The 21401-nt window shown below is 44.6% G+C and overlaps 4 protein-coding genes across 7 annotated transcripts; 2 read left to right on the plus strand and 2 right to left on the minus strand.

Annotated features, from left to right (window-relative positions):
• Positions 1-4587: 4587 nt before the first annotated feature.
• On the minus strand, positions 4588-6700 carry LOC112344558. Its single transcript, XM_024669465.1, has 9 exons — positions 6518-6700; positions 6400-6458; positions 5598-6347; positions 5495-5540; positions 5339-5440; positions 5172-5282; positions 5033-5113; positions 4864-4979; positions 4588-4804 (listed from the first exon to the last, which is right to left on the minus strand). The coding sequence occupies exons 1-9, from the start codon at positions 6677-6679 to the stop codon at positions 4708-4710; spliced, it is 1524 nt and encodes a 507-aa protein (XP_024525233.1). The 5' UTR covers positions 6680-6700; the 3' UTR covers positions 4588-4707.
• Positions 6701-6786: 86 nt separating this feature from the next.
• On the minus strand, positions 6787-8300 carry LOC9655021 (peptidyl-tRNA hydrolase, mitochondrial). The gene is made up of 8 exons (XM_002964998.2): positions 7963-8300; positions 7812-7896; positions 7673-7740; positions 7566-7616; positions 7439-7512; positions 7322-7380; positions 7186-7262; positions 6787-7102 (listed from the first exon to the last, which is right to left on the minus strand). The coding sequence occupies exons 1-8, from the start codon at positions 8281-8283 to the stop codon at positions 6947-6949; spliced, it is 891 nt and encodes a 296-aa protein (XP_002965044.2). The 5' UTR covers positions 8284-8300; the 3' UTR covers positions 6787-6946.
• Positions 8301-8330: 30 nt separating this feature from the next.
• LOC9659638 (HIV Tat-specific factor 1 homolog) lies at positions 8331-10817 on the plus strand. 3 transcript variants are annotated; one of them, XM_024669466.1, is made up of 13 exons: positions 8331-8356; positions 8406-8474; positions 8687-9099; positions 9170-9340; positions 9392-9484; positions 9535-9573; positions 9629-9718; positions 9779-9881; positions 9935-10015; positions 10076-10149; positions 10207-10379; positions 10459-10621; positions 10690-10817. In XM_024669466.1, exons 1-12 carry the CDS (start codon positions 8341-8343, stop codon positions 10583-10585), a joined length of 1449 nt encoding a protein of 482 aa, XP_024525234.1. In that variant the 5' UTR covers positions 8331-8340; the 3' UTR covers positions 10586-10621; positions 10690-10817. The 3 variants fall into 3 exon arrangements, with proteins under 3 accessions (XP_024525234.1, XP_024525235.1, XP_002964706.2); XM_024669467.1 differs by having other exon boundaries at positions 10693-10817; XM_002964660.2 differs by having other exon boundaries at positions 10459-10758.
• Positions 10818-10905: 88 nt separating this feature from the next.
• On the plus strand, positions 10906-15693 carry LOC9655022 (formin-like protein 20). 2 transcript variants are annotated; one of them, XM_002964661.2, is made up of 17 exons: positions 10928-11347; positions 11422-12128; positions 12200-12421; positions 12470-13698; positions 13752-13881; positions 13932-14003; positions 14054-14152; positions 14208-14249; positions 14309-14389; positions 14437-14487; positions 14536-14617; positions 14672-14766; positions 14824-14895; positions 14953-15069; positions 15135-15203; positions 15257-15323; positions 15380-15693. In XM_002964661.2, exons 1-17 carry the CDS (start codon positions 11275-11277, stop codon positions 15550-15552), a joined length of 3381 nt encoding a protein of 1126 aa, XP_002964707.1. In that variant the 5' UTR covers positions 10928-11274; the 3' UTR covers positions 15553-15693. The 2 variants fall into 2 exon arrangements, with proteins under 2 accessions (XP_024525231.1, XP_002964707.1); XM_024669463.1 differs by lacking the exons at positions 14672-14766; positions 14824-14895; positions 14953-15069; ... (1 more) ...; positions 15257-15323; positions 15380-15693 and having other exon boundaries at positions 10906-11347; positions 14444-14487; positions 14536-14618.
• Positions 15694-21401: the final 5708 nt, after the last annotated feature.

A 21401-nucleotide genomic window follows, 5' to 3' on the forward strand; every position in this document is an offset into this window, starting at 1 on the left:
AGGGTCTAAACCCCAATTAAGATATTATTCCCATATTTTGAGCACTCACAATTATAAAATTTTTGAATTTATCTTTGATTGAAATTTAGACTTGTTAATAACATTTATATTATTGATATATATATAGGATTACTTAATATCTCCCTTGTGCTTTTGAAATCTATAAAATTTATATATGTAAATTTAGTAATTTTGCAAACATTATTTAGCTATAATTTGCAAGACTACTTGGTTATACTTTCCAAAGACACATTTATAAGGGATGATATGATACTAACAACTGTAACTTTAATGTTTGTTGCATTTTTTAGTTATATGTAAACCAGTTTAAATTTAAATTTTTAACAATTAAGAATGCTCTTATAACTGTTTATCTTATGTATCTTATATTTGTGAGTGTTTGGGATTTGGGAATAGATATATTAATCCCAAATGGATGGTTTATATATTATATTACTATAATATTATTTATGTAAAATAATATAGATTTAATATGAAAAAGTGATACTGATAAGTTAGGTGGATTATCTATTAGAAAATTATAAACTACTAGTTGAAGCTCTCATAGAACCACTAAAGTATGACAAATGTTAAATGCTCAAATCAACCTCAAATCTATAATTGTGAACTAAAGCAAGGGACTTATAAGGCAATATTGTTGTAACAAATTATAAATTATGTCTTTATGTCTGTCCTATTTTGGCCAACCTCTAAACCATTATTAACTTAAACTCATAACCATGTCATCTTTTAAAACTTGTGTTAACTTAGACTAAAAATTATCATTTGTTTAACATTGTATACTAAAAGGGTTAAACTCACTTTATCCTTTATATCCTCATTATCTCTTCCTCAAAAGGAAAAAAAAAATTGAAGCATTAGTTTCATTTAGATTTGTTATATTTATCCTCACTCCACTATTATATCCATTTGCACTCACTCTATTGGGGTTGGATATTCATTTTTACTCCACAATCTATATCATTTATTGTCACTTTAATACCATTTTAGTTGATGTTACAATTATGCTCCACATCAGTAGGAGAACATTGAGAATAGAAGAAGTTATGTAATCCCATCCCATAGAAGTTGAATAACAACACACTATAAACTAAAGCAATGCCAATATAATCATAACTTATAACACTAAAAGCTCGATCAACATATGACATAGTAGTAAGAATAATATACCAAATGAGGATAATGGGGCAACATCTACAGCCTCAAATGACACACTCCTCAATTTATAATAGTATGGTATGACAAAAGAGGGAAATGAGCAAAATAATAGCTAAAACTCTAGATCTCACAATAAGTTTAAAGGAATAAAATATGAATAATGGAGCCAATCTTAAATAGAATAAAGCACTACCAATGAAGCTTTACCCTATAAATACAATTTGTAAACCTCAATTAATATAAGTGTTTGGGATATATATATAGAATGGATGGATCAAATTCAGTTCCAAATGAATGGTTTATATATTATATAATTATAATTAATATTTTACCTAAATAGGGTAAAGAGAAGTTGAGATACAATTTATTAGAGTTCAAATATAGAGGGAAGGTGAAATTAAGCATTTTTACATTTGAATAGTATTGGGACATTGAGTTTGAATACGTAACCTCATGAAACTTGAATTCCAAAGCTTACATTATAGGGTCATATACATTCAAGGTCAATTAATAATTTTTTATATTATAATTATTGTAACATTGTCACAATAAAATTACTTTAAGTTTTAAATAAATTTATTAACTTAATTTAATTGTGAATACTAATAAAATTATGTACAATTTCTTATATATCATATAAAAATTAAAATTAAAATAAAGCATAATAAATTGCATCAGTCTTGGCCATCATTTTCGTTTCTATTTGTTTTTTCCGTTTTCGAGAGTACGTTACTAAAGAGCAGCTTTTTTCCATCTCATGGTAGCTGGGATGGACCTTCGTCTTCAGCTCCAGGTAAGCTCTTCCGATTTTAAAGCCTCCCGTCGATTTACAGTCTGTCAGATTAGTCAAGTGCTCGGGCCCTCAACGAACCTAAAGAGAGAACTATTGTTCCTGCGAAGGCAAATCGTTCACTCGACCTGCCTCATGATCGAGAGTACTGTTCCAGCGAAAGCAAATCGTTTGTAAGTAGCCATTTAATCCCTGAAAATCTTATAATTTTAATTACTCAATTAGTGATAAAGGATCTAGTCCTAGTTCCAACCAAGTGGTGGGAGGAGCTGCAGTGAAGTGGTGGCTGATGCAGCAAGGAAAGTAGAGAGTTCCAATCTAGATTTTGAGGATAGAGAGATACAAAATTTCCTATGCTAAAGGCTGGCAAGGAGTGATCATACAGCACATTACTCTGTACTGCTGCTTTGGCTTTGCAATATAAAGGCAAAAATCACGATCTTTGAAGCACAAGACCTAGGAAGAATAAAAATATCTGCTCCATTGATCTTCTTGCGAGCATATTTCCCACTGCTGTCCTACCACCGAGTCACCCAGCCGCCCCTGCTCACTAGCACGACCACATTCCGGATTAATAAGGAAAGTGTGTTATTGCTTCCTCAAAGTTTTGGTAAGGATGAATAGCCTTGGTAGCTAGCATTCAAATCTTTTTGATTAATTAATTTGAACATAAGGTTTGATTCAACCTTAACTTGGCAAAAAGAACAAACGGAGTCCAAATGAGGATGCTGCGCTGTTTTCCTTTTCAACCATTTGCTCGCGGCACTGCTCTACCACCAGTGGGAGTGCTCTAGAAAGTGAGTCGTAAGCTTCTGCAGCCCGCACATCGGCGAGCACCCGGACTCCTTCATTAGCCGAAGACGTTTCGAACGCAAGGCATGGATCAAGCCTGTGAACCTGGCACAGCTGGAACATGCCTGCGAAGATGTCGAGCTTTCCTTGTTGTCAGTCACAGTATCTGGAGACTCGAAGACTTCATAAAGCCCGGCCAAGTTCCTCATCCACTCTGCCTTGCTCGACCGTGTAGCTACTTCCACTTCTGAAGGAACTAGTCAAAGTCCTGATGCCATTCGTTCGATAAGATAAAATGCTTGCACGACCCTGGCCGAGAAAAGGAGTCACCAAAGTGTTGTAGTTGACAGCAATGGGAACACTGCCTTGTCCAGCCATCTCCTCCAGGTCCGCAGCATGGACCCGGACTCCTCCATTACCAGACGATGTTTCAAACGATCGAGCCTGTGAGCCTGGCACAGCCTGCCTGCGAGCTTTTTTCCCTTGTCTCCTTGCAAGTCACAGTATTTGGAGAAACTTCCGTCTCTGAAGACTTCAAGTTTCCTGCCTATGATGAAAACAGTCGGTGACGAGAAGATGTCGGCCAAACGTTGCAATACCATGCCAGCTTGATAGCTTGGTGGCGTCCGGAGGTCAGGAGTATCTGTTAGAAGAACTGCACCTCATCCACTCTGCCTTGCTCGAACAGAGTGTGAATCTTAATATCTGGAGAAAGCCTGTGCCGTCCACAACTTTGAAAGCTCCTTCCAGGATGACCGCACTAGAGTGCCATTCGTCTGAGAGAAAAGGTTTCCTTTGCACGACCCTGGCTGAGGAGAGCATTCATCGAGTGTTGTAGGCGACAGAATTAAGAGCACAGCCTTGTCCTGTCATATCCTCCTGGAGGTAGTTTGTATCCTTTGTCAACCTCGTTGTCTCGTGACGACTTTTGGCCGAGGATTCGAAAAGCCATTTCCCTGTAGCCGCCTAAAGCATGCCTGCCGAGCTGGAGTACGCTCAGAAGCGATGCGCTTGAAAATTGTGTAAGCAGGACCAGGCTTTGAAAATGCAGCATTTATCATCCTTCTAAATCAAAGAATCCAAGAGAATCCTTCCTACAAGAGGATCAGTAGATGTGATTGTGCCGCTCCTGTAGAAGGCATTGGACGCTTGGAACTTGAGAAGGATGACATCAATGCTTCTTCTGGAAGAGCTCCCAGAAAAACACCGAACTTGCCGGTCCCTGGTGTACCCAGCGCAACCACAGATGCTACGAGTCGCTGTGCGTCGAGGATTCTGTCGCAGCAGCTCCTCACGTACACCAGTTGTTTTGATATAGTAGGCCAGTAAGCATTCTTGGCAACCGCGACAACTTACCATCAGCGTCTTTGAGAATTCTCCAAGATGCTCGTAGTCTGTGCCAGTGATTGCGCTCGTTCTCGTTCGCAGATTTCACCTTTTGCACAAGAGCATTGTCGATCTGGAACATCCTCTCGGTGACGGTGTCCAAGATGGGTGGGTTCGAGCCTTGGCAACCGGGAAAACTCCGGGGTTCTGCGAGTTATACCCGCCCACCACCGCAGGCTCAGTGTAAACGATGATCTGGAAGTCGGTCATGGAGAGCTCCATTTTCGCCTCCAGGGCCTTCATCGCTTGCAAGATCGCGAATTTCCAGCTCGGATCGACGCGAAGAGCGAGAGAAAGCCAGAAAGAAGGAGAAGATCCACCGATCCACCTCAAAATCCTCCGCCAAGAACGCGACTTTAGAGGCGAAGGAAAGCTGACGCATTGATTTCCATAAAACCATGTCAGCTCATACTACCGAGAAGACTCTCAAAGACCACAAGGGTCAAAACCATGTATGTTACAAGTTGAGAAATCGTTGGAATAGAAAATAGTGGAATAGAAAGTAACTATACGGTTTTGAGAAGTTATTCTGGCTTATGTTAAAAAAATTCTCGTTTGCTTCATTGAGCGTTCGAGTGACAGTGCTTGGAACAGGTTCTCCGAGCGTTGATTGCGTGGAACTTTGGCTCGATTGGAATCGTGAGCTTCTTCGTGGACCTGGCAAGGAAATCAAATATCAGTTCCGGAGTTCTCAAGCTTCATTCTATGGCGATTACCTTTGAGGCCTGAAAGGCCGATCGAACAATGGCATTCTCACTTGCCTGCGTGTGTCTTTCATGTTTACTGGTTCGCTTGGAAGTGTTTGAGAAGTGGCCAAGTCCTTAGAGATCATCTGGATTGTGTGGTGTGAGTATGGTAGTACATAACCAGCAAAAGTTTGCGCACCTCGATGCTGACTTCTACTGGGCTTCGATTGTCTTTAGTCCTTGGTGGTGCTCGTTGATGTTTTCTCTTGAGAGGAAAAGCCTGTACAAAACAAAGTTATCCACAGAATGCGGTGTTGGAAGACGCCAAAGAAAATTACCTTTGGCTGGCTTGTAGCAGCAGATGGAGGTATTACAACCGAGCCCTCTCTAAGAGCGATGTACTGCTCCATCTTCTTGTTGAATTCAATCTCCTTGAGAGCACCTCTTTCCTGTTGGATGGTTTTCAAGGCTTTGAGAAGTTTGAAGTAACGTAGGAGCTACTTACCTCTGTTCTTAGCCTGAATGGTTGTGGACAAGTCACTCTTGGTCGCTTTAGCGGAATTGAGAGTGATGGCGGAGGAGAGGGACAAGCGACGGGAGGTATAGCCTGTTAGCACACAAGTCTTAGATTACACGACGCAATGCAAAGCAGGCACTTCACCTTTTTTATGGTCTTCCGTCTCGTGGTCGTCTCTATACTAATTTTCCTGCGAAACAAAAGAACATGTGTTTTAACGAAGAGAAAAGAGTGAAGTCTCGCGTACCGCCTTCTTCTTCCAGTTTGCTGTGTGTTTTCCTTACGTGTTGCTTTAAAAGAAAAAGCTGGCTTGGTTTCCTGTAAGTTACCAGTGTCTATCCGAGATTTGTCCACGGCCAGTTCTTCCGATTTTTGATCTGCGCAGACAGCACCGAGAACTTCCGAGCAAACTTTGACGGTCTTCTCTTCATCCCCCAGCCTCAGTAGTTTGATCGCAGATTCCAGTATGACCGCCTGCTCGACGACATACTTTGCGGCAGCTTCACTATCCCTGCCCGAGTCGCCTTGCTTTTTCTGTGACACTTGCAACTCCGACTGGGCAGCTTCAACTGCTTTTCGAGCCGGAAGCACAGTCGCTTCGTTTTGAGTCAGAGTTCCTCGATAAGATCCACAGTCTGCTCCGTCTCGAGGGGCGTCTCTCAGTTTTTGGAAAAGCGCCTTCGCTTTGCTGAACGGCTGTTGCTGCGTAGCTTTTCGAGTTCCAAGAACTTTCTTCTTCTGTGGAACAGTTGCCGGAAAATTCCCTGACAAATACCTGTAGACTTGAGGCACTGGAGAGACCTCTCCCGGCTTCTGGAGCTTTCTCACACCCTTTGCTGCTGGAGCTAGCTCTTTCTTGAAGATTTCGTTCGTGGCAACCTCGGCAGGTAATTGTCCAACTGGTTTTACTTGGTTTGGATCCTTGTTCTCTGAGCACTGCTCATACCTTGGCGACTTTGGATCCAACGAAGAACTGTCCTTGATCAAAGATTGTTTCCTGGAAGAAAGATCTCTCCGATTAAGAGGGAAACGAAACAGCACGCTCAAACCTGGATGCATTGTTTGATCCAGTTTGTAGAATCGATTGGACAGTGCTGTTCACAAGATCCTGGCAAGAACAACGGCTGGTCAAGCCCAAAGCCAATATTTCGGGGAAATCCGGCATACCTTGATGTTCTTGGAGGCCAATCCATCGAGGAACCACGCGTCGGCGTTGCCAGAATCTCTGGGATTGATGAAATCGTAGAACTTGGGCGCCTGGAAGCTCTCGTAAAACTCATCCCGGAAGAACGATATCCCGCTGCTCATTCCCAGCTCGAAATCGTCCATTACCCTCCCGCCGCTCACTGAATCCAGCCTTTCTTTCCCAGTCCTAGCCCTAGCCCTTGCCGATGCTCGCTCATCCAGGAATCCAAGATCACCGAGAGGGCGACAAAGCCGCAAAATGCAATAAATTAGGGTTCTACGGGGTCTTTAGTGACCGTTTGGGGAGCATATACCACGAATGTGGGCCGTCCGTGCGCAAGCCGTACATTTTCGTACTCGTCCGTACTACCCCCTCGTACGTGACCGTTTCGCGATTTTAACAGCTCCCTTTCATTCTTGTTTGGCTCGTTGTTGCGCAGTGGCTGCCGGGCTCGCGGTTGGATCGCGGCTGCGTTTTGGAGAACGCCACTTGCTCACAGCCGCCACGAATCCATCCGACATTATAAGACGAACTGCGTCGGCACCACGCTCGTAGCAAACATCAATCTGGAAGAGCCAAAAACGAGAACACGGGAAAAGATCTACCAAGTTAGTGAAAGTTCTCTCGATCAAACCAAGCTCTCTTTCACCTCAACTTTCTCGCGCTGCGTGAATTTTTGTAGCACGTAGGCTTTTGGATCCATGGCACCCGGGGGCCGTCCAATCCCTGTCGTAGAAAAGCAACGAAAACGCATTAACCAATGAGTGGATTCTTCGTCCCGTTACCGATGCGCAACCGAGGGATGTTCTTGTTGTCCTTGAATCTCTCGATGATGTTCCTCATGCTGCGAGAAACGTAGAACATCAGATGATTCGTGAGGTTCGAACGATGTGGAACTTTACCCGTTGTGACCACCCGGACCACCCTTGGGAACCATTTTCATTGCTGCTACGTCCAAGTCCATATCGTCGTGAATCTGGAAAATGGAACGCCATCGTTCTCGAGCAAGTGAAATCAAGAGCAGCTTACCACTAGTATGTTGTCGGGCTTGACTCTGTAGTACAAAGCAAGAGGCGAAACCTGGGGAAAAGATTGGCAAAAGAAGTTCTTTCGCAAAGTGATAGTTTCGGCCATACCGCATCGCCACTTAAGTTCATGTATGTCTGTGGTTTAACGAGCAAAACTGGCACACCTTCGATCATGCCTGTAGCAAGCAAAAAACGAAGAAGGAAAAAAAATAAAATTCTCAGCGCTTGTGTGAAAGAAGGATCCAACCTTTTCCAACGAGCGCTTTGCATTGTATCGTGTTGAGCTTGATGTTTTCCTGAAGAGCCAAGAGATCGATCGCCTCAAAACCAACCTGGAACAAAGCAAAGAACACTCTAAGCGAAGAAAAAAAGCAAAGAGACACACCACAAACACACACATTGTGACGAGTTCCCACAAATTTGGAGCCCGGATTTCCCAGCCCGACAATCATCCACTTGGAGGCCCTCGGGCGCTTGAAAGGCTCCTCATTGTCATCCGGATCATCGCTCTCTTCCTCCTGAGACGACGAAGGCCCTTCTCGCCCACCAGCGTTAGCTCTAGTCACAAACGAAATCCTCCAAGCCAATGCCGGAGGAGCCAACCTGGTGATGAATGCCGGCGCCACTCGAAGAGCTTGCGCAATCCCGGCAGCGCCGCTGGAGCTCCTCGCTACTTGCGGATGGAATCGGCCAACAGCGGCCGCGTAAGAGAGAATCATAGCTCCCGGCCAAGAACCCTAAAATAATTTTAGGGCTCAAACAGAGGAGGAAGAGCAATGGCGACGACGAAAGGTACGCAATCCTCCTGAGAGCGCTGCTAGATCTAAGCTCTCTTTTCTAGAGGCCGGATGGTTCTACTTGGACAGCGGCTCCAATCATCGAGGTCCTTTCAAGATCGATCAGCTGCGTGGTATGTTTCTTTTCCCTCTTGTTCTTCGCGTGTTTAGATGCATCCGCATGGCTATTAAATCTTCGGGAACCTCTTTTTCATCTTCGTGCTGCTTGATTGTTGCGGATTCTTCCAGTCTTGCACTTAAGAATAGTGGTACTGGATGATGTTTTGATACAGACTCTAAGGATTTCATCAATGTTCGCATTGTGGTACATGGGTTTTGTCCCCAGACTTATACTCTGCGGGCGACTTAACTGGAAGCTCGATGGTTTGGGCCGATGGAAGAAGTGAATGGAGCCCTCTCTCGGCCATCCCTGACGTCTACGAGAAAGTTGCTGGAGGAGCCAAGCCAGGGACTGAAAATGGTAGCGTGGATACTAAAACCACTGCTACTACTACGTCGGAAACCACTGCGGAGGACGACGACGACTTTAGAAAGTGGCAAGAGGAGATTCGGAAGGCTGAAGAGGAGGCTGCGATGCTAAAGTCTGGAAAAGCACCGAGAGCATCCAACCCGTTCAAGAAGCGAAAGGAGGCTGACAAAGATCGTCCGGAAGGATTTCCAGAGGGTGAAGAGCGCTTCACTGATGACGATGGAACAATCTACAACTGGGACAAGAGGAACAAAGTCTGGATACCCGAGGTAATTTTCCTTGCTTTCCTGTTTTGGATTTTGTTTATCATTTTGCTGGATCTCGACTTCTTCTACTCAGAACGAGGACGCGCCAGCCAGTGCGAACTATGCAGCTGCAGAGGAGAATGCCACTCAAGGAGAACAAACCATGCCAGCCAGCAACCACGCATCAAAGCAGACCGCACCGCCTCCAGAAGAGAAAGAAAAATCCGTAGAGCACCAGGAGGCTGCAATGCCGACTGGAAAGAAGGTATGCGCTGTTTCTGTTTAAAAGGCAAAACTTTTTTCTCTCTTTTCATAGGAGGCACAACCAGAGCCCGAAAGCTGGTTTGAGCTGAAAGTTAATACCAATGTCTACGTGACCGGGATACCGGAGGATGCTACCGTAGATGAGGTAAATTTTTCAATCGCGTGATAGACGGCTAGCGAAATCGAGTTTTGCAGGTTGTCGAAGTTTTCTCCAAATGCGGGCTTATTAAAGAGGTCAGTCTTGCGGTCGATGCTGCATCAGGTTCTCACTTGCTGGTTTGGTTTCCAGGATTTGGAGACGAAGAAGCCTCGTGTTAAACTTTATGTCGACAAGGCTACGGGCATGCAGAAGGGGGATGGACTCGTTACATACTTGAAGGTAAATCTATGAACATATCTCTTGTGCCTCTTAAAATATCATCTCTGCCTTAACGAAAAGGAACCATCAGTAGAGCTAGCTATCAAAATCCTGGACGGCACTCCACTGCGACCCGGGGGAACAAAGCTCATGACTGTGTCATTGGCGCAGTTTCAACAAAAAGGTACGAAGCATTTCTCCCGTCACCATAAAACGTACCTTTGCTGTTATTTGCAGGCGAGGTTTTCGTCAAGAAACAGACCAACAGGAACAAGAAGAAAAAGATGAAGCAATTGGAGGAGAAAGCTCTGGGCTGGGGTCAGCTTTTCGTTTGCACTGTTTTAAAAGTTGTTTGACGCTTACTTTCTTTTCATGCAGCTGGCTCGGATGCAAAGAAAGCACGGCCCATCAGCGTGGTGCTCAAGAACATGTTCTTACCGAAAGAAATCACGGTACTTTCCATAGATTTGGAGAAAAAGCTCTCACGCGCTTCCTTCCCATGCTTTCAGGATGAACCAACTTTACTTTCCGAGCTGGAAACGGACGTAGGCATCGAGTGCTCGAAAATCGGCACGGTGGAAAAGGTCCGTATCTTCGAGAGGCATCCGGAGGGAGTAATCGTGGTGAAGTTCAAGAACCGGGAGGAAGGTCTCAGTTGCATCAAGCTGATGGACGGTCGCTGGTAAGAAAAAGAAAACCTTTCGTTTTCTCGCTTTGAATTCTTTCTTTTCCAACTCAAAAACTAAACTTCTCCCTCGCAGGTTTGGAGGTAGACAGATCGAAGCAGCCGAAGACGCTGGATTGGTGGATTACGCGGCGGTGGTGGATCTGGCCGAGGAGGCCGAACGGCTCGAAAAATTTGGAGCTGAGCTAGAGGCCGGACTTTAAGAGCTGGGATGGATATGGATCGATCAAACAGCGATGGTATAATAGCTGCCTTCACAGTTTTTGCGGAAGAATGTCACACAAAACTGTGTTGTTTTTGTCACCAGAAGTTAATGTGGTGGATCTTCCTGGGATCGCGACTGTCTTCAATACATAGATGATCTTGTCAAGCGTAAGATCCACTTCAATGAGCCCAAGAGTCAATAGTAGGAAGATCACAACCACTGGTATTTAATCGTTTTGTTTACCCGGTAACGTTCTTATTCCTGGGATCGACGATCGCAATCGTGCAACGTGGATTTAGTGTCGCGTCGCGCCCGTGGCCGCTGGATGCTCTGTTGTTGTTGGTTTAATTGGAACCGGCCGATGCGGACGATCCGGCGGCTGCGAAGCCCTCCCTCCAGCGCTCGATGTTCTCTCTCCACGACCGGGTGAGAGAGAGGCGGGATTAAAACTTTGGTACCGCATCAGATCTCTACAGCTCCTAGGGTTTGTGGATTTGTGGATTTGTGAAGCGCGCCAGCTGAGCGGCTATGGCGCCGATCGATATCAGGCAAGCCGCGGGCGCGATGGTCGGTCTGGGTGCTCGCGATGGCCGCATTGAGCTGAGATCACCAGTGCGATCGAGGTGAAATTTCTCTGGGGATGTTCTAGGGCGTGGAGAATCCAGGCGCTCGTCATTGCATGGGAGAATGTCGCTTTTTCGCAGATTTTTCTACCGGAGGCCCCCCGATGGGCTCCTGGAGATATCCGAGAGGGTTTTCGGTAAGCGCTCGTCCTTGATCCATTTCAATCTCTAGCGCATTCATCCATTCTTTCTTGTGCTTCTGTGGATCCAGTCTTTGACTCGTGCTTCTCCACCGACGTCTTCGAGGAGGAGACTTACAAGCTCTATTTGCGCCAGATCGCTATGCAAATCCACGAGCAGTTCCCCGACTCGTCCTTCCTCGTCTTTAACTTTCGCGAGGGCGAGAGGAAGAGCCAGCTGACCGAGATGCTATCGCAGTACGAGATGACCGTGATGGACTATCCACGCCAGTACGAGGGCTGCCCGATTCTTCCCATGGAGATGATCCACCACTTCTTGCGATCCAGCGATAGCTGGCTCTCGCTCGAGGGGCAGCAAAACATCGTCTTGATGCACTGCGAGAGGGGGGGATGGCCGCTGCTGGCGTTCATTCTCGCCAGCTTTCTCATCTACAGGAAGATGTACACGGGCGAATTCAAGACGCTCGATATGCTCCACCGCGAGGCTCCAAAGGGATTGATGCAGCTGCTCACACCTCTCAACCCGATGCCATCACAGCTAAGATATCTCCAGTACGTTGCTAGGAGGAACAACTCTCCGGAGTGGCCACCCCCGGATCGCTCGCTCAGCCTCGACTGCCTCATTCTCAGGGTGGTGCCTACTTTCGACGCCGACGGTGGATGCCGGCCCCTCGTCCGGATTTATGGAAGAGATCCCCGATCAAAGGCAGGGAACAGGACGACGAGAATGCTCTTTGCCTTGGGAAAGAAGAACAAGTCTGTCCGACACTATCGACAGGTAAGTTTGTGAACTTGCTGTTTCTTGTTCTTGCTTTGATCTCTTGTGTAACGCTCTCTTTTGTGTTCCAGACAGATTGTGATGTGGTCAAGATCGACGTACAGTGTGCTGTGCAAGGGGACGTGGTTCTCGAGTGCATCCACTTGGACTTGGAGTCGGACCGGGAGGAGATGATGTTCCGTGTCATGTTTAACACCGCTTTCATCCGCTCCAACATCCTGATGCTCAACCGGGACGACATTGACATACTTTGGAACGGGAAGGAGCGCTTCTCCAAGGACTTTCGAGCAGAGGTAAGCAAGCTCAACCAATCGTGGCAAAATTGATCTCTTCTTTGTTAGGTGCTTTTTGGCGAGACGGATGGATTTTCGTCCCCTGTGGCTCCTGTGCCGTCGCTGATAGAAGATAACGGTGGCTTGCCAATGGAAGCTTTTGCCAAGGTCCAGGAGCTCTTCAGTAGCGGGGACTGGCTAGACGGTGGTGGAGATGCGGCATTGAAGTTTCTCCAGCAGCTGACCACGGTTGGCAATGATAGGAGGTTGACAATGGATCGAGCAGCACTAACAACGGCGGACAACGAGTGGACAATTATACCGAGCACCACCGCCACCTCCTTACCCCTAACCGACGACGATCACAACGGGACGAGTCCAACGTCATCGTCCAACTCTAGCTTCGCACCAGGTACTCCTTCGCCACCTCCTCCCCCGCCACTTCCATCACCTCCGAGGTTGGCCATTTCGCGTTCTCCACCTCCTGCTCCACCACCACCAGTTTCTGTTACTGGTCGTCCCCCTCCTCCGCCACCTCCACCACCTCCGTTCAAGCTTCCAAGTTCTACTGCTGGAGCTACTGCAAAGCCACAACCGCCACCGCCACCGCCACCTCCACCTCCTCCACCGTTTCCTCGAGGGAATTTAGGTGCCCCACCTCCGCCTCCACCACCGTTGCCTCGAGGGAATTCAGCTGCACCACCACCTCCGCCTCCTCCACCGTTGCCTCGATGGAATTCAGCTGCACCACCTCCGCCTCCTCCACCACTGCCTCGAGGAAATTCATCTGCACCGCCGCCTCCGCCTCCCCCACCTCCTCCGTTGCCTCGAGGAAATTCGGCTGCACCACCACCACCACCACCGCCTCCACCACTCCCTCGTGGCAATGCCGCTCCTCCACCGCCACGTCCAGTCCCTACTGCCCCTCCTCCACCTCCTCTTCCACAAGCTGCAAGGCCTCTAGCTTCATCAAGCTCACCACCGCCGCCGCCGCCTTTACCGGGAATGCGAGGCACTCCTCCGCCTCCACCTCCGCCTTTGAAAGGACCGCCTCCACCTCCGCCTCCTCCTCTGGGGACGAAGTCACCATTGCCTGGTGCACCACCTCCTCCGCCACCTGCATTGGGGAGAGGACGAGGTAGTAGTCCTTTGACACCTTCGCCTCCTGGTGGTCGAGGCCGAGGACAGAATACTCTAGAATCTGCTACGCCGAAGAAGACCTCTCTGAAGCCATACCACTGGGTAAAGGTTACACGGGCTATGCAGGGCAGTCTATGGGCGGAGCAGAAGCAGTCAAGGTATGTCTTGGCTCTTTTTTATTCACGTGCTCACATGTTTTTGTGCGTGGTAGGCAACCTGAATTTGACATGAACGAGCTAGAGAACCTTTTCTCGAACGCTGTTCCAAATGCTGCTGTGGGTGGTGAGAGAGCGGGTGGTCGTCGTGCATCTCTAGTTCCCAAGCAGGAAAAAGTGCTCCTGGTAAGCTACCTTTCGTAGTAGAGGCGGAGGTCTCACTCTGTTTTATGCAGATTGATCTTAGACGATCGTATAATTGCGAGATAATGCTGACAAAAGTGAAGATGCCACTGCCGGAAGTTGTTGTAAGTTGCTCTCTACATTATGCAATGTGGTTTTTACTTCCAACTCTCAGAAAGCAATACTAGCGTTGGATGGGACGGTACTGGATGTTGATCAGGTTGATAATCTGATCAAGTTTTGTCCAACGAAGGAGGAGATGGAAACGCTCAAGGTTTTATTTCCAGACATGTTCTTGACATCTAGCTTACTCGCTTGTCATTTTTCAGAACTACACGGGCGATAAAGAATGTCTGGGCAAATGTGAGCAGGTTTGTCCCGCTTTGTCCGCCACAGCATCGTTTATTGAGCAACATGTTTGTTTTTGCAGTATTTTCTGGAAATGATGAAAGTTCCTCGGGTGGAGTCCAAATTGAGGGTTTTTTCTTTTAAACTTCAGTTCACGTCTCAGGTTTGGTCAGCATATATTTTGTCCACGCTTTCAAACATTGATCTTAGGTGCTAGATTTACGGGAAAATCTGGTAGTAGTCAATGAAGCTTCAGCAGAGGTAATCTCCCACTGTTTTTGTAAGTAGCCTGAAGCCGGATTTTTGCAGGTGAAAGAGTCTGCTAAGCTTAAAAGAGTAATGCAAACGGTTCTATCCTTGGGAAATGCGCTAAACCAAGGAACTGCTAGAGGTAAGGCCTGTGCTGGGGAACTTGAGCTAACTATATGTTGAGCTAACATTCCAGGGGCGGCGATTGGATTCAGGCTCGATAGTCTACTTAAGCTGACAGAGACTCGAGCTCGTAATTCTAAAACTACGTTATTACACTATTTGTGTAAAGTAAGTACCATGCAACTGCGTGTTTTTGGCTTTGCTTACACTTGATGTCGGTGGCAGATTGTATCTGAGAAAATGCCCGAAATACTTGATTTTGACAAGGAATTGCTTCACCTTGAAGCAGCCACCAAGGTTTCTATCTTTTTTCACTTCAATGTATTTGTCTTGGTTTTCTGACGTGTGTGGCAGATTCAATTGAAAGCCCTTGCAGAAGAAATGCAAGCCGTAAGCAAAGGCCTGGAAAAGGTTGAGCAGGAATTGACAGCATCTGAAAACGATGGAGCCGTGTCCGATGGGTTTCGGAAGGTGATACTGATTATGATCTCTGTCTTGCAAGCATTGTGCTAATAATGTTTTCTTTGCACACACAGAGCTTGAAGAGTTTCCTTGATACAGCGGAGGCGGACGTGAGAACACTGGCGTCGTTGTACTCTGAAGTGGTAAGAGATGAGCAAGTTTGTTGAAGTGATAAGCAAGCTTCACTGTTGTGCAGGGCCGGAATGCTGATTCCTTGGCACGCTACTTCAACGAAGACCCCGCTCGATGTCCATTTGAGCAAGGTACTTAGCATTTGGTATATAGCGCCTGACTTGAGTTCTCTTGGTTTTTGGTGCAGCGGTGTCGATCATTTTTAATTTCATCGTGATGTTCAAGCGTGCATTGGAAGAGAATAGCAAGCAAGCGGAGATGGACAGGAAGAAAGCCGAGAAGGAGGAGAAAGACAAGATTCTCCCGCTGAGAAGGGAGCTGGATGGGCTACTCTCGCCCCGGCGAAGCAGGGCGGCGTGACCATTTAAGTTTGGAGATTTGATCGATCGAGAGAGAGAGAGAGAGCGCTTTGTTGTTTGTACATTGATTCTTCCGGATAAATTTCACAAGAAACAAAATACTTCAAGAAATTGAAAATGTGGAAAAGAATTTTTCGCAAAACCTCATGGGTCGGAATATGACTTATACTTCGAGACACACAGACGGGTCATCAGATGCATACTCTACAACCCAGGAAGTAATAGCAGCGAAATCGCCGCACTGTTTAAATAAAAGACTTTCAATTGCGGTTGGGCATGTGGGATAATTGAGCTTTGCCCTAGGCCTAGTTGAGTTTAGCGCAGATTAGAGCAAGCATAACTCCCCTCCGGTTTCCGGTTTGAGGTGGCCTTGGCCTTGAGAATCATCCTCAGAACGTGAAAGAGATTGTTCGTGAAGCCCCCAAACTCTGGCTTGGGCCGATAGACGGGCAGCTTCTCGCGTTCATGGTGTGTGCCGTCTCGTGTCCAAACTGCGGCACCCGAGGTGGCAACGTTTTTAAAAGAAAAAGAGAGCGCGAAACAAGGTGTATCAGGGTTTGCTCCAAGCCAGAAGAGGAAGCTCGAAAGAATGGTGAGGGAAGCGCATGGTAAGGAGGCTATCTGGCCCCAAACATTTGGCAGAATAGAGAGTGGCGAAATTTTAGACCTTCTGCGATTGAACATGTGAGGTTTTTTCAAGTGAATAGCGACCTAGGTCAGCTGCTCGTCCCTCTGCCAAATGAACATCCTCGAGTCACTGATGTGAATGAGCACAAAACTCCTGCGAAGCGCAGTGATCGTGGCCTTGCCAGGAACATGATGATTGAAATAAACCATTGTTTTCGCTTGCTTGTTGTTTGTAAGACGGGGTGTGAATTATAGTTTGTGTGATACTTCAATGCTTTCTTTTTACAGGAAAGAAATGGGCTTGGATTGACTGCAACCGTGAAGGATGCTTGCAAGATCGTCGTCATGTGTGTTCTTCTTTAAATCAAGCATTCGCATCGAGATTTCGTTTTAAGAGAATCATGAGAACCTGAAAAGGAAGCGATTCTTGAAACTTCTGCAGGCGCACTGCTCGAATGCACTTGCATCAAGAATCGCTTCATTCATTCTAATTGGAAACGGCCACAAACCGATTGGAGCGATTATCATGAGGACCCAAGAGAAGAGGAGAAAAGGAATCTAAGTGATCTATTCCAACATTGCAAAGAATTTACAGAGGCAGCCCAAGATCCCCATCATGCTATGCCGTCTTGGCCGTTTGGGAGGTTGGCTGCTTTGGCTCGCCCATAGCCGCTACCAGCTATGAATGGGGATGGCTGGGTAGATCATCGTGTCCTGGAACTTCATGATCCTGGTGCTCGCGAACCACAAGGAGCTGGCCAGAGCGAAGACCCTCTTCGATGCCATGCCGGAGAGAACCGCCTACTCGTGGAACATCATGATCTAAGGGTACGTCGACAACTCGCGAGTAAAGGATGCTGAAATGGATCAACTTCCCCTCGTGGAGAGCTGCTAGAGTCGCGCAGGCATCGAGAGCGCTGGATAGAGATGCGTGGTCCAGCGGCACCGCTTCCAGGTCCATGACTTTGAACAGGTTGAGAGCATGTCACACAATTAGTCCCAAAAGCATAGCTAGAATAAGCAAGCACTACTGGCTTACCTTGTGTGTGGGAAGCCCGGCGGGAAGGGGGAGGAGAGAGCTAAATGAGAGTTACTGGCAAAAGGGAAACAGAGTGAGAGAGCCCTGGGGCTGGCCTGGGCATATTCCGGGGAATGAGCTTTCTCGGTTTCATTGCTTCAGGCCACGGGCGGCTCTATTCTTTTAGAGTCTGTGAAAACGAGAATTGGAGCTGCGTCACTTAATAGTGAAATGAAAGCGGGCCGCCAAGGAGTTTTGAATCGTTGATCGTTGCAAGATATTCCATGGGACCTTCGAATCGGAGTTTCGCCTCTCTTTAACGGCGTTTAAGACCTGGGCATCGGAGTGGCAATCGCTCCCGCCAAGATCTCGTCCCTGTTAATCCAGGGGCTGATCGGAAACTCGAGAGAATTTGGGAGGTTTCTCTTGGAGAAGTGCGATCGGTCTCCATGCCAGCGCTGGATTGGCAAGATGCCCCAAACTTGCCCAGAGAGGGAATCTAGACCGATTGGCAGGAACGGTTTCTGGAGGCATCTAAAACTATGAAAATGTATGCAATGTGTCGCAAAACTAATATATCAAGAGATGTTTTTGGAAGGATTCCAAATCAAGATCTAAACTCTCGTGCAACAACGGTGTCTGGTGTCTGCATATGCCCATCCCCGGTATCATCTTTGAATAATTGGCGATGGTAGAAGACCCCGCTCCACGAACTTTGGGAAGGGCGCAAGCGTGGGCTCATAGCATCTCATTGTCCTCCATATATTTTACAAGTTTTGAGATCGAAATTTGGACAAGCTATCGAGATGAGAAACGACGTGATGGGATGCTTTCACAACGTCTTATACCTCGATTAGTGCCTCAGAAAGCGAGAAGCAACTGCGGCTGTTCATGGGCTCGTCAAGGTGACCGAGCGATCCGGAGCGTTTTCTTCCTCTTGGTCCAGGCGCCTTCAAAAGAGCCTTCGCTGATCAAGAGCAGCGGTCCTGGAGAAATGGAGACGGTGGCATCGAGCTCAGAAATCTGTGGCACCTTGTCACTCAGCTCTGTAGCAGAGCATGGGGTGACCAGGCGGCGGAGGTTCGAGGAGGCTGGCCCTTACCGATTCATGGCAAATTTTTTGGAAAAGGATATCCGTTCGGACATCATACCACTCGACTGAATTTCCAGGTCTGTAGCTCCATGTATGCTTGGTTTGCAAATGCCGGGCGAAGCTAGCTACCACGCACATTTTTGGTACTGATCGTCGTTCTGCAGAGCCCACTGCAGAGTTCGTTCCATCCAGATTGATTGCCGGTCCTGGTTTGAAGCGGTTCAGAGGATCATATTGAGTCAAGAGCATCTGCCATATGTGATCATCTAAGGTTTGTTTATTTTGCAAAGTTCTTCGAAGTTTTCAAGAGTGTGCACTCACTAGTACCTTGTCCTGGTCAACCCTGTGAGTGCCAAACCAGTTACCTTGTTTACAAAGTGAAGTACTTGGTATGGTCTTGGCGAGCAAAAAGTGACAAACATGGTTAATATCATTACCCTTACACTATATCCTTAATAAACCATTATATAGTTGAAATAAAGTTAAATATACTTTATTGTACTTTAATTTAGCCACAATATTGTATTCAGTGATGCATTTGGCCTTCCTTGGTCACTTTAAATCGGTTAAAGAATAAAGTTATGACTAAGCTAGAACATGCTTGGAGGGTTAAAACCCATCTTGCTTCACAAACAAAAATATAATAAAGCATGACTACATTCTTAGATTGGGAGATCACGATAGGACACATAACACTTTATTGATCTTGGCAAGTATGAAATATGTTTTAGAACAATGTCTTTTGAATTATATGGCAAGTTATAGGAACTAACAATCTTATTGAAGTAGAATGTACATGTTAAGAGACACAATAATGACTGCATCTTTTATTTTATGATATTCAACTTTCATATAAACTAAATGTAATCTAGGATCCACTACCAAATGAGCTACGTCACAACCAAAATAAATAATGGAAAGCACTATCCATACTCTCATAGATCTAATATTAATATAAAGTTGGTGATAAAATTTGAATTCCACTACTTAAAATTGGAATACAACCTCAAAGGACAAATAAATTTTATAAAATTCAAAATTAAGCTAGGTGGAGAATGGCTATCTGCAATTTCTCAAGGGCTGTTTTAGTTATTGGAGTTGCCATATGTAGTGCTATTGCAATATAGTTTGCAAATGGGATGCTTTTTACATTTGCTAGTATACATTGCATTGATAAGTTCAAATGTAGAAGGTATTGTTCATTCAAGTTTAGCCCAATATGATAGACTGAAAAATGCTTGATTCTGGATTATTGCTATATACTACTAAAAAAAAAAAGAAATATTTAGCATAGAAAATATCATAAAAATTTAGAACTAAATACTTATGGCAAAGTAGCACCTTCATCACTGTATAGAAACAGTCTAAGCAAGAGTTTAATATATTTATTGCTTAATATTTTGACTATGTTATAAAAACAATAAATGTATTAAAGAAATAGAAAGCATATATGTATTGAGATGATCTATAGAGGTTCAAATATAAAGGGAAAAATTCTATAAATACTTTTCAATCAGTTAAAGGTTTTAAGATACTTAGGGTTAAGTGTCATTTAGTTTGAGTAGTATTGGATTAGAGTTTATATGCATATTTTTACCCAAACTCATGCTTTATCAGTTGAAACAAATTAGCTGGAACATGAAATTTTTTTAAATATTCACTATTTTGAAATGCTCAAACTTCATGGATGTTCTAAATTGTAATTAAATGTGCAACATTTGGCATATAAAAGCTGCAAAACACAACTCTTCTAAGAGCCTCAATCTCTTGACACTTTACCCTAAACTGCTCTTAATGCACTTTTATTTATAGGCCTTTTTCTTTTATATTTGAACCTTAACAGATTTCTTTCGAGTCATTCTCATAATTTACCATTTATCAGACGCATCTAAAATGTCAATATCATCCATTGCCTTGAATAACTACTTATAAAATCATATCATTTTTATAAAGCTGTAGAGATGTTTAATGTGCAAGAAGAAGAAAACCAAAATTTAGAAAGATTTAAATGTATATTTTATACTTATTTTTGTGTTGAGATGTTATGGATAAAAAGGTTAACTTAGGAGGCCCATATTCTATTTATATCCCTCTTCACATTGTTAGCCTTTAGTGCATGATATCTTCTAATCCATTTTGGTCTACTAAATTTGTGAATAGCATATGAATAGAAGACATTTACAATACATGATGAGAGCAAGGCATGAGATAGTAACATAAAAAAGTTTGAAAACCATATCAAGTACTCACAATCCATATAGCATAGTGCATAATACACTTTATTGGTATATATCTACCTCTGAATCTTAAACAAATGCTTTTATGTGAACTTTATTAAGTTCTATATAACTAAAATGTTACAAATTTGATGCTGGCTAAAATGGTATCCTACTATTTGACAGTTTGAACAAGCATTCACAATCCCCAATGTAGTAAATGATTCATAGCAATATTAGTGTGGACATAATGAAGTATCTTTGATGGTGGCATCCTATTATAAATGACTCTCTAATTTACATCAACAAACCTCATATATTTGTACAATGTTAGCTTTGAAATCTATAGATAAAATGCTAAGTAATCCATTGTTTTGGTTTTACAAATCTTAAAATGCATTCATAAATAAAAAATAGTTAGATTGCTATTTTGACATATAGTATATATAGTCAAGTCTAAGAAACATGAGTAAATTTCTATTGTTAATTTCAAATTTCTTTGTTATACATAACAACATTCTTTGCATAAGAATTTTGCCAAGTCTTATAGAAGTGCAAGATGAGAAAAATGGATAGTTTATCTTATATGATTTAAACTCTTTTACAACATCTGAGAGTGATAAAAAGAAACAATATGTAAAGGTATTTAATTTTTATAAATTCCTAAGGATATGATTATAAAAATTTCAACATTTCCTAGATTCTCTCCTTATGAATCATGTTATCAAAAGAAAATAAGACTATTTAATTATTTTAATTATGAATCACCTTGCTATTGCCCTTGATTTTTCAATACCAATACCTTTAATTTTGGACTCCATCAAACAAGTAGTCCTCACCTCAAAAATGACCCTAATCAAATGATGAGCAAACATATGTCATTAGCATACCATGGT

The sequence above is a fragment of the Selaginella moellendorffii genome, unplaced genomic scaffold (assembly GCF_000143415.4).
Source record: "Selaginella moellendorffii unplaced genomic scaffold, v1.0 SELMOscaffold_5, whole genome shotgun sequence".
Lineage (NCBI taxonomy): Eukaryota > Viridiplantae > Streptophyta > Lycopodiopsida > Selaginellales > Selaginellaceae > Selaginella > Selaginella moellendorffii.

Coding starts and splice junctions, on each gene's coding strand:
- LOC112344558 (XM_024669465.1), bottom strand. CDS start 6,679: ATGGACGATTTCGAGCTGGGAATGAGCAGCGGGATATCGTTCTTCCGG. Junction 4,980..5,032: donor CAGTAGAAGTCAGCATCGAG/GTGCGCAAACTT, acceptor CACACAATCCAG/ATGATCTCTAAGGACTTGGC. Junction 4,805..4,863: donor CGGCCTTTCAGGCCTCAAAG/GTAATCGCCATA, acceptor TTTCCTTGCCAG/GTCCACGAAGAAGCTCACGA.
- LOC9655021 (XM_002964998.2), bottom strand. CDS start 8,283: ATGATTCTCTCTTACGCGGCCGCTGTTGGCCGATTCCATCCGCAAGTA. Junction 7,897..7,962: donor TTGTGGGAACTCGTCACAAT/GTGTGTGTTTGT, acceptor GCTTTGTTCCAG/GTTGGTTTTGAGGCGATCGA. Junction 7,263..7,321: donor CATCCCTCGGTTGCGCATCG/GTAACGGGACGA, acceptor TTTCTACGACAG/GGATTGGACGGCCCCCGGGT.
- LOC9659638 (XM_024669466.1), top strand. Junction 9,341..9,391: donor CAATGCCGACTGGAAAGAAG/GTATGCGCTGTT, acceptor CTCTTTTCATAG/GAGGCACAACCAGAGCCCGA. Junction 9,574..9,628: donor AATGCGGGCTTATTAAAGAG/GTCAGTCTTGCG, acceptor TTTGGTTTCCAG/GATTTGGAGACGAAGAAGCC.
- LOC9655022 (XM_002964661.2), top strand. CDS start 11,275: ATGTCGCTTTTTCGCAGATTTTTCTACCGGAGGCCCCCCGATGGGCTC. Junction 12,422..12,469: donor CCAAGGACTTTCGAGCAGAG/GTAAGCAAGCTC, acceptor CTTCTTTGTTAG/GTGCTTTTTGGCGAGACGGA. Junction 13,699..13,751: donor GCGGAGCAGAAGCAGTCAAG/GTATGTCTTGGC, acceptor TGTGCGTGGTAG/GCAACCTGAATTTGACATGA.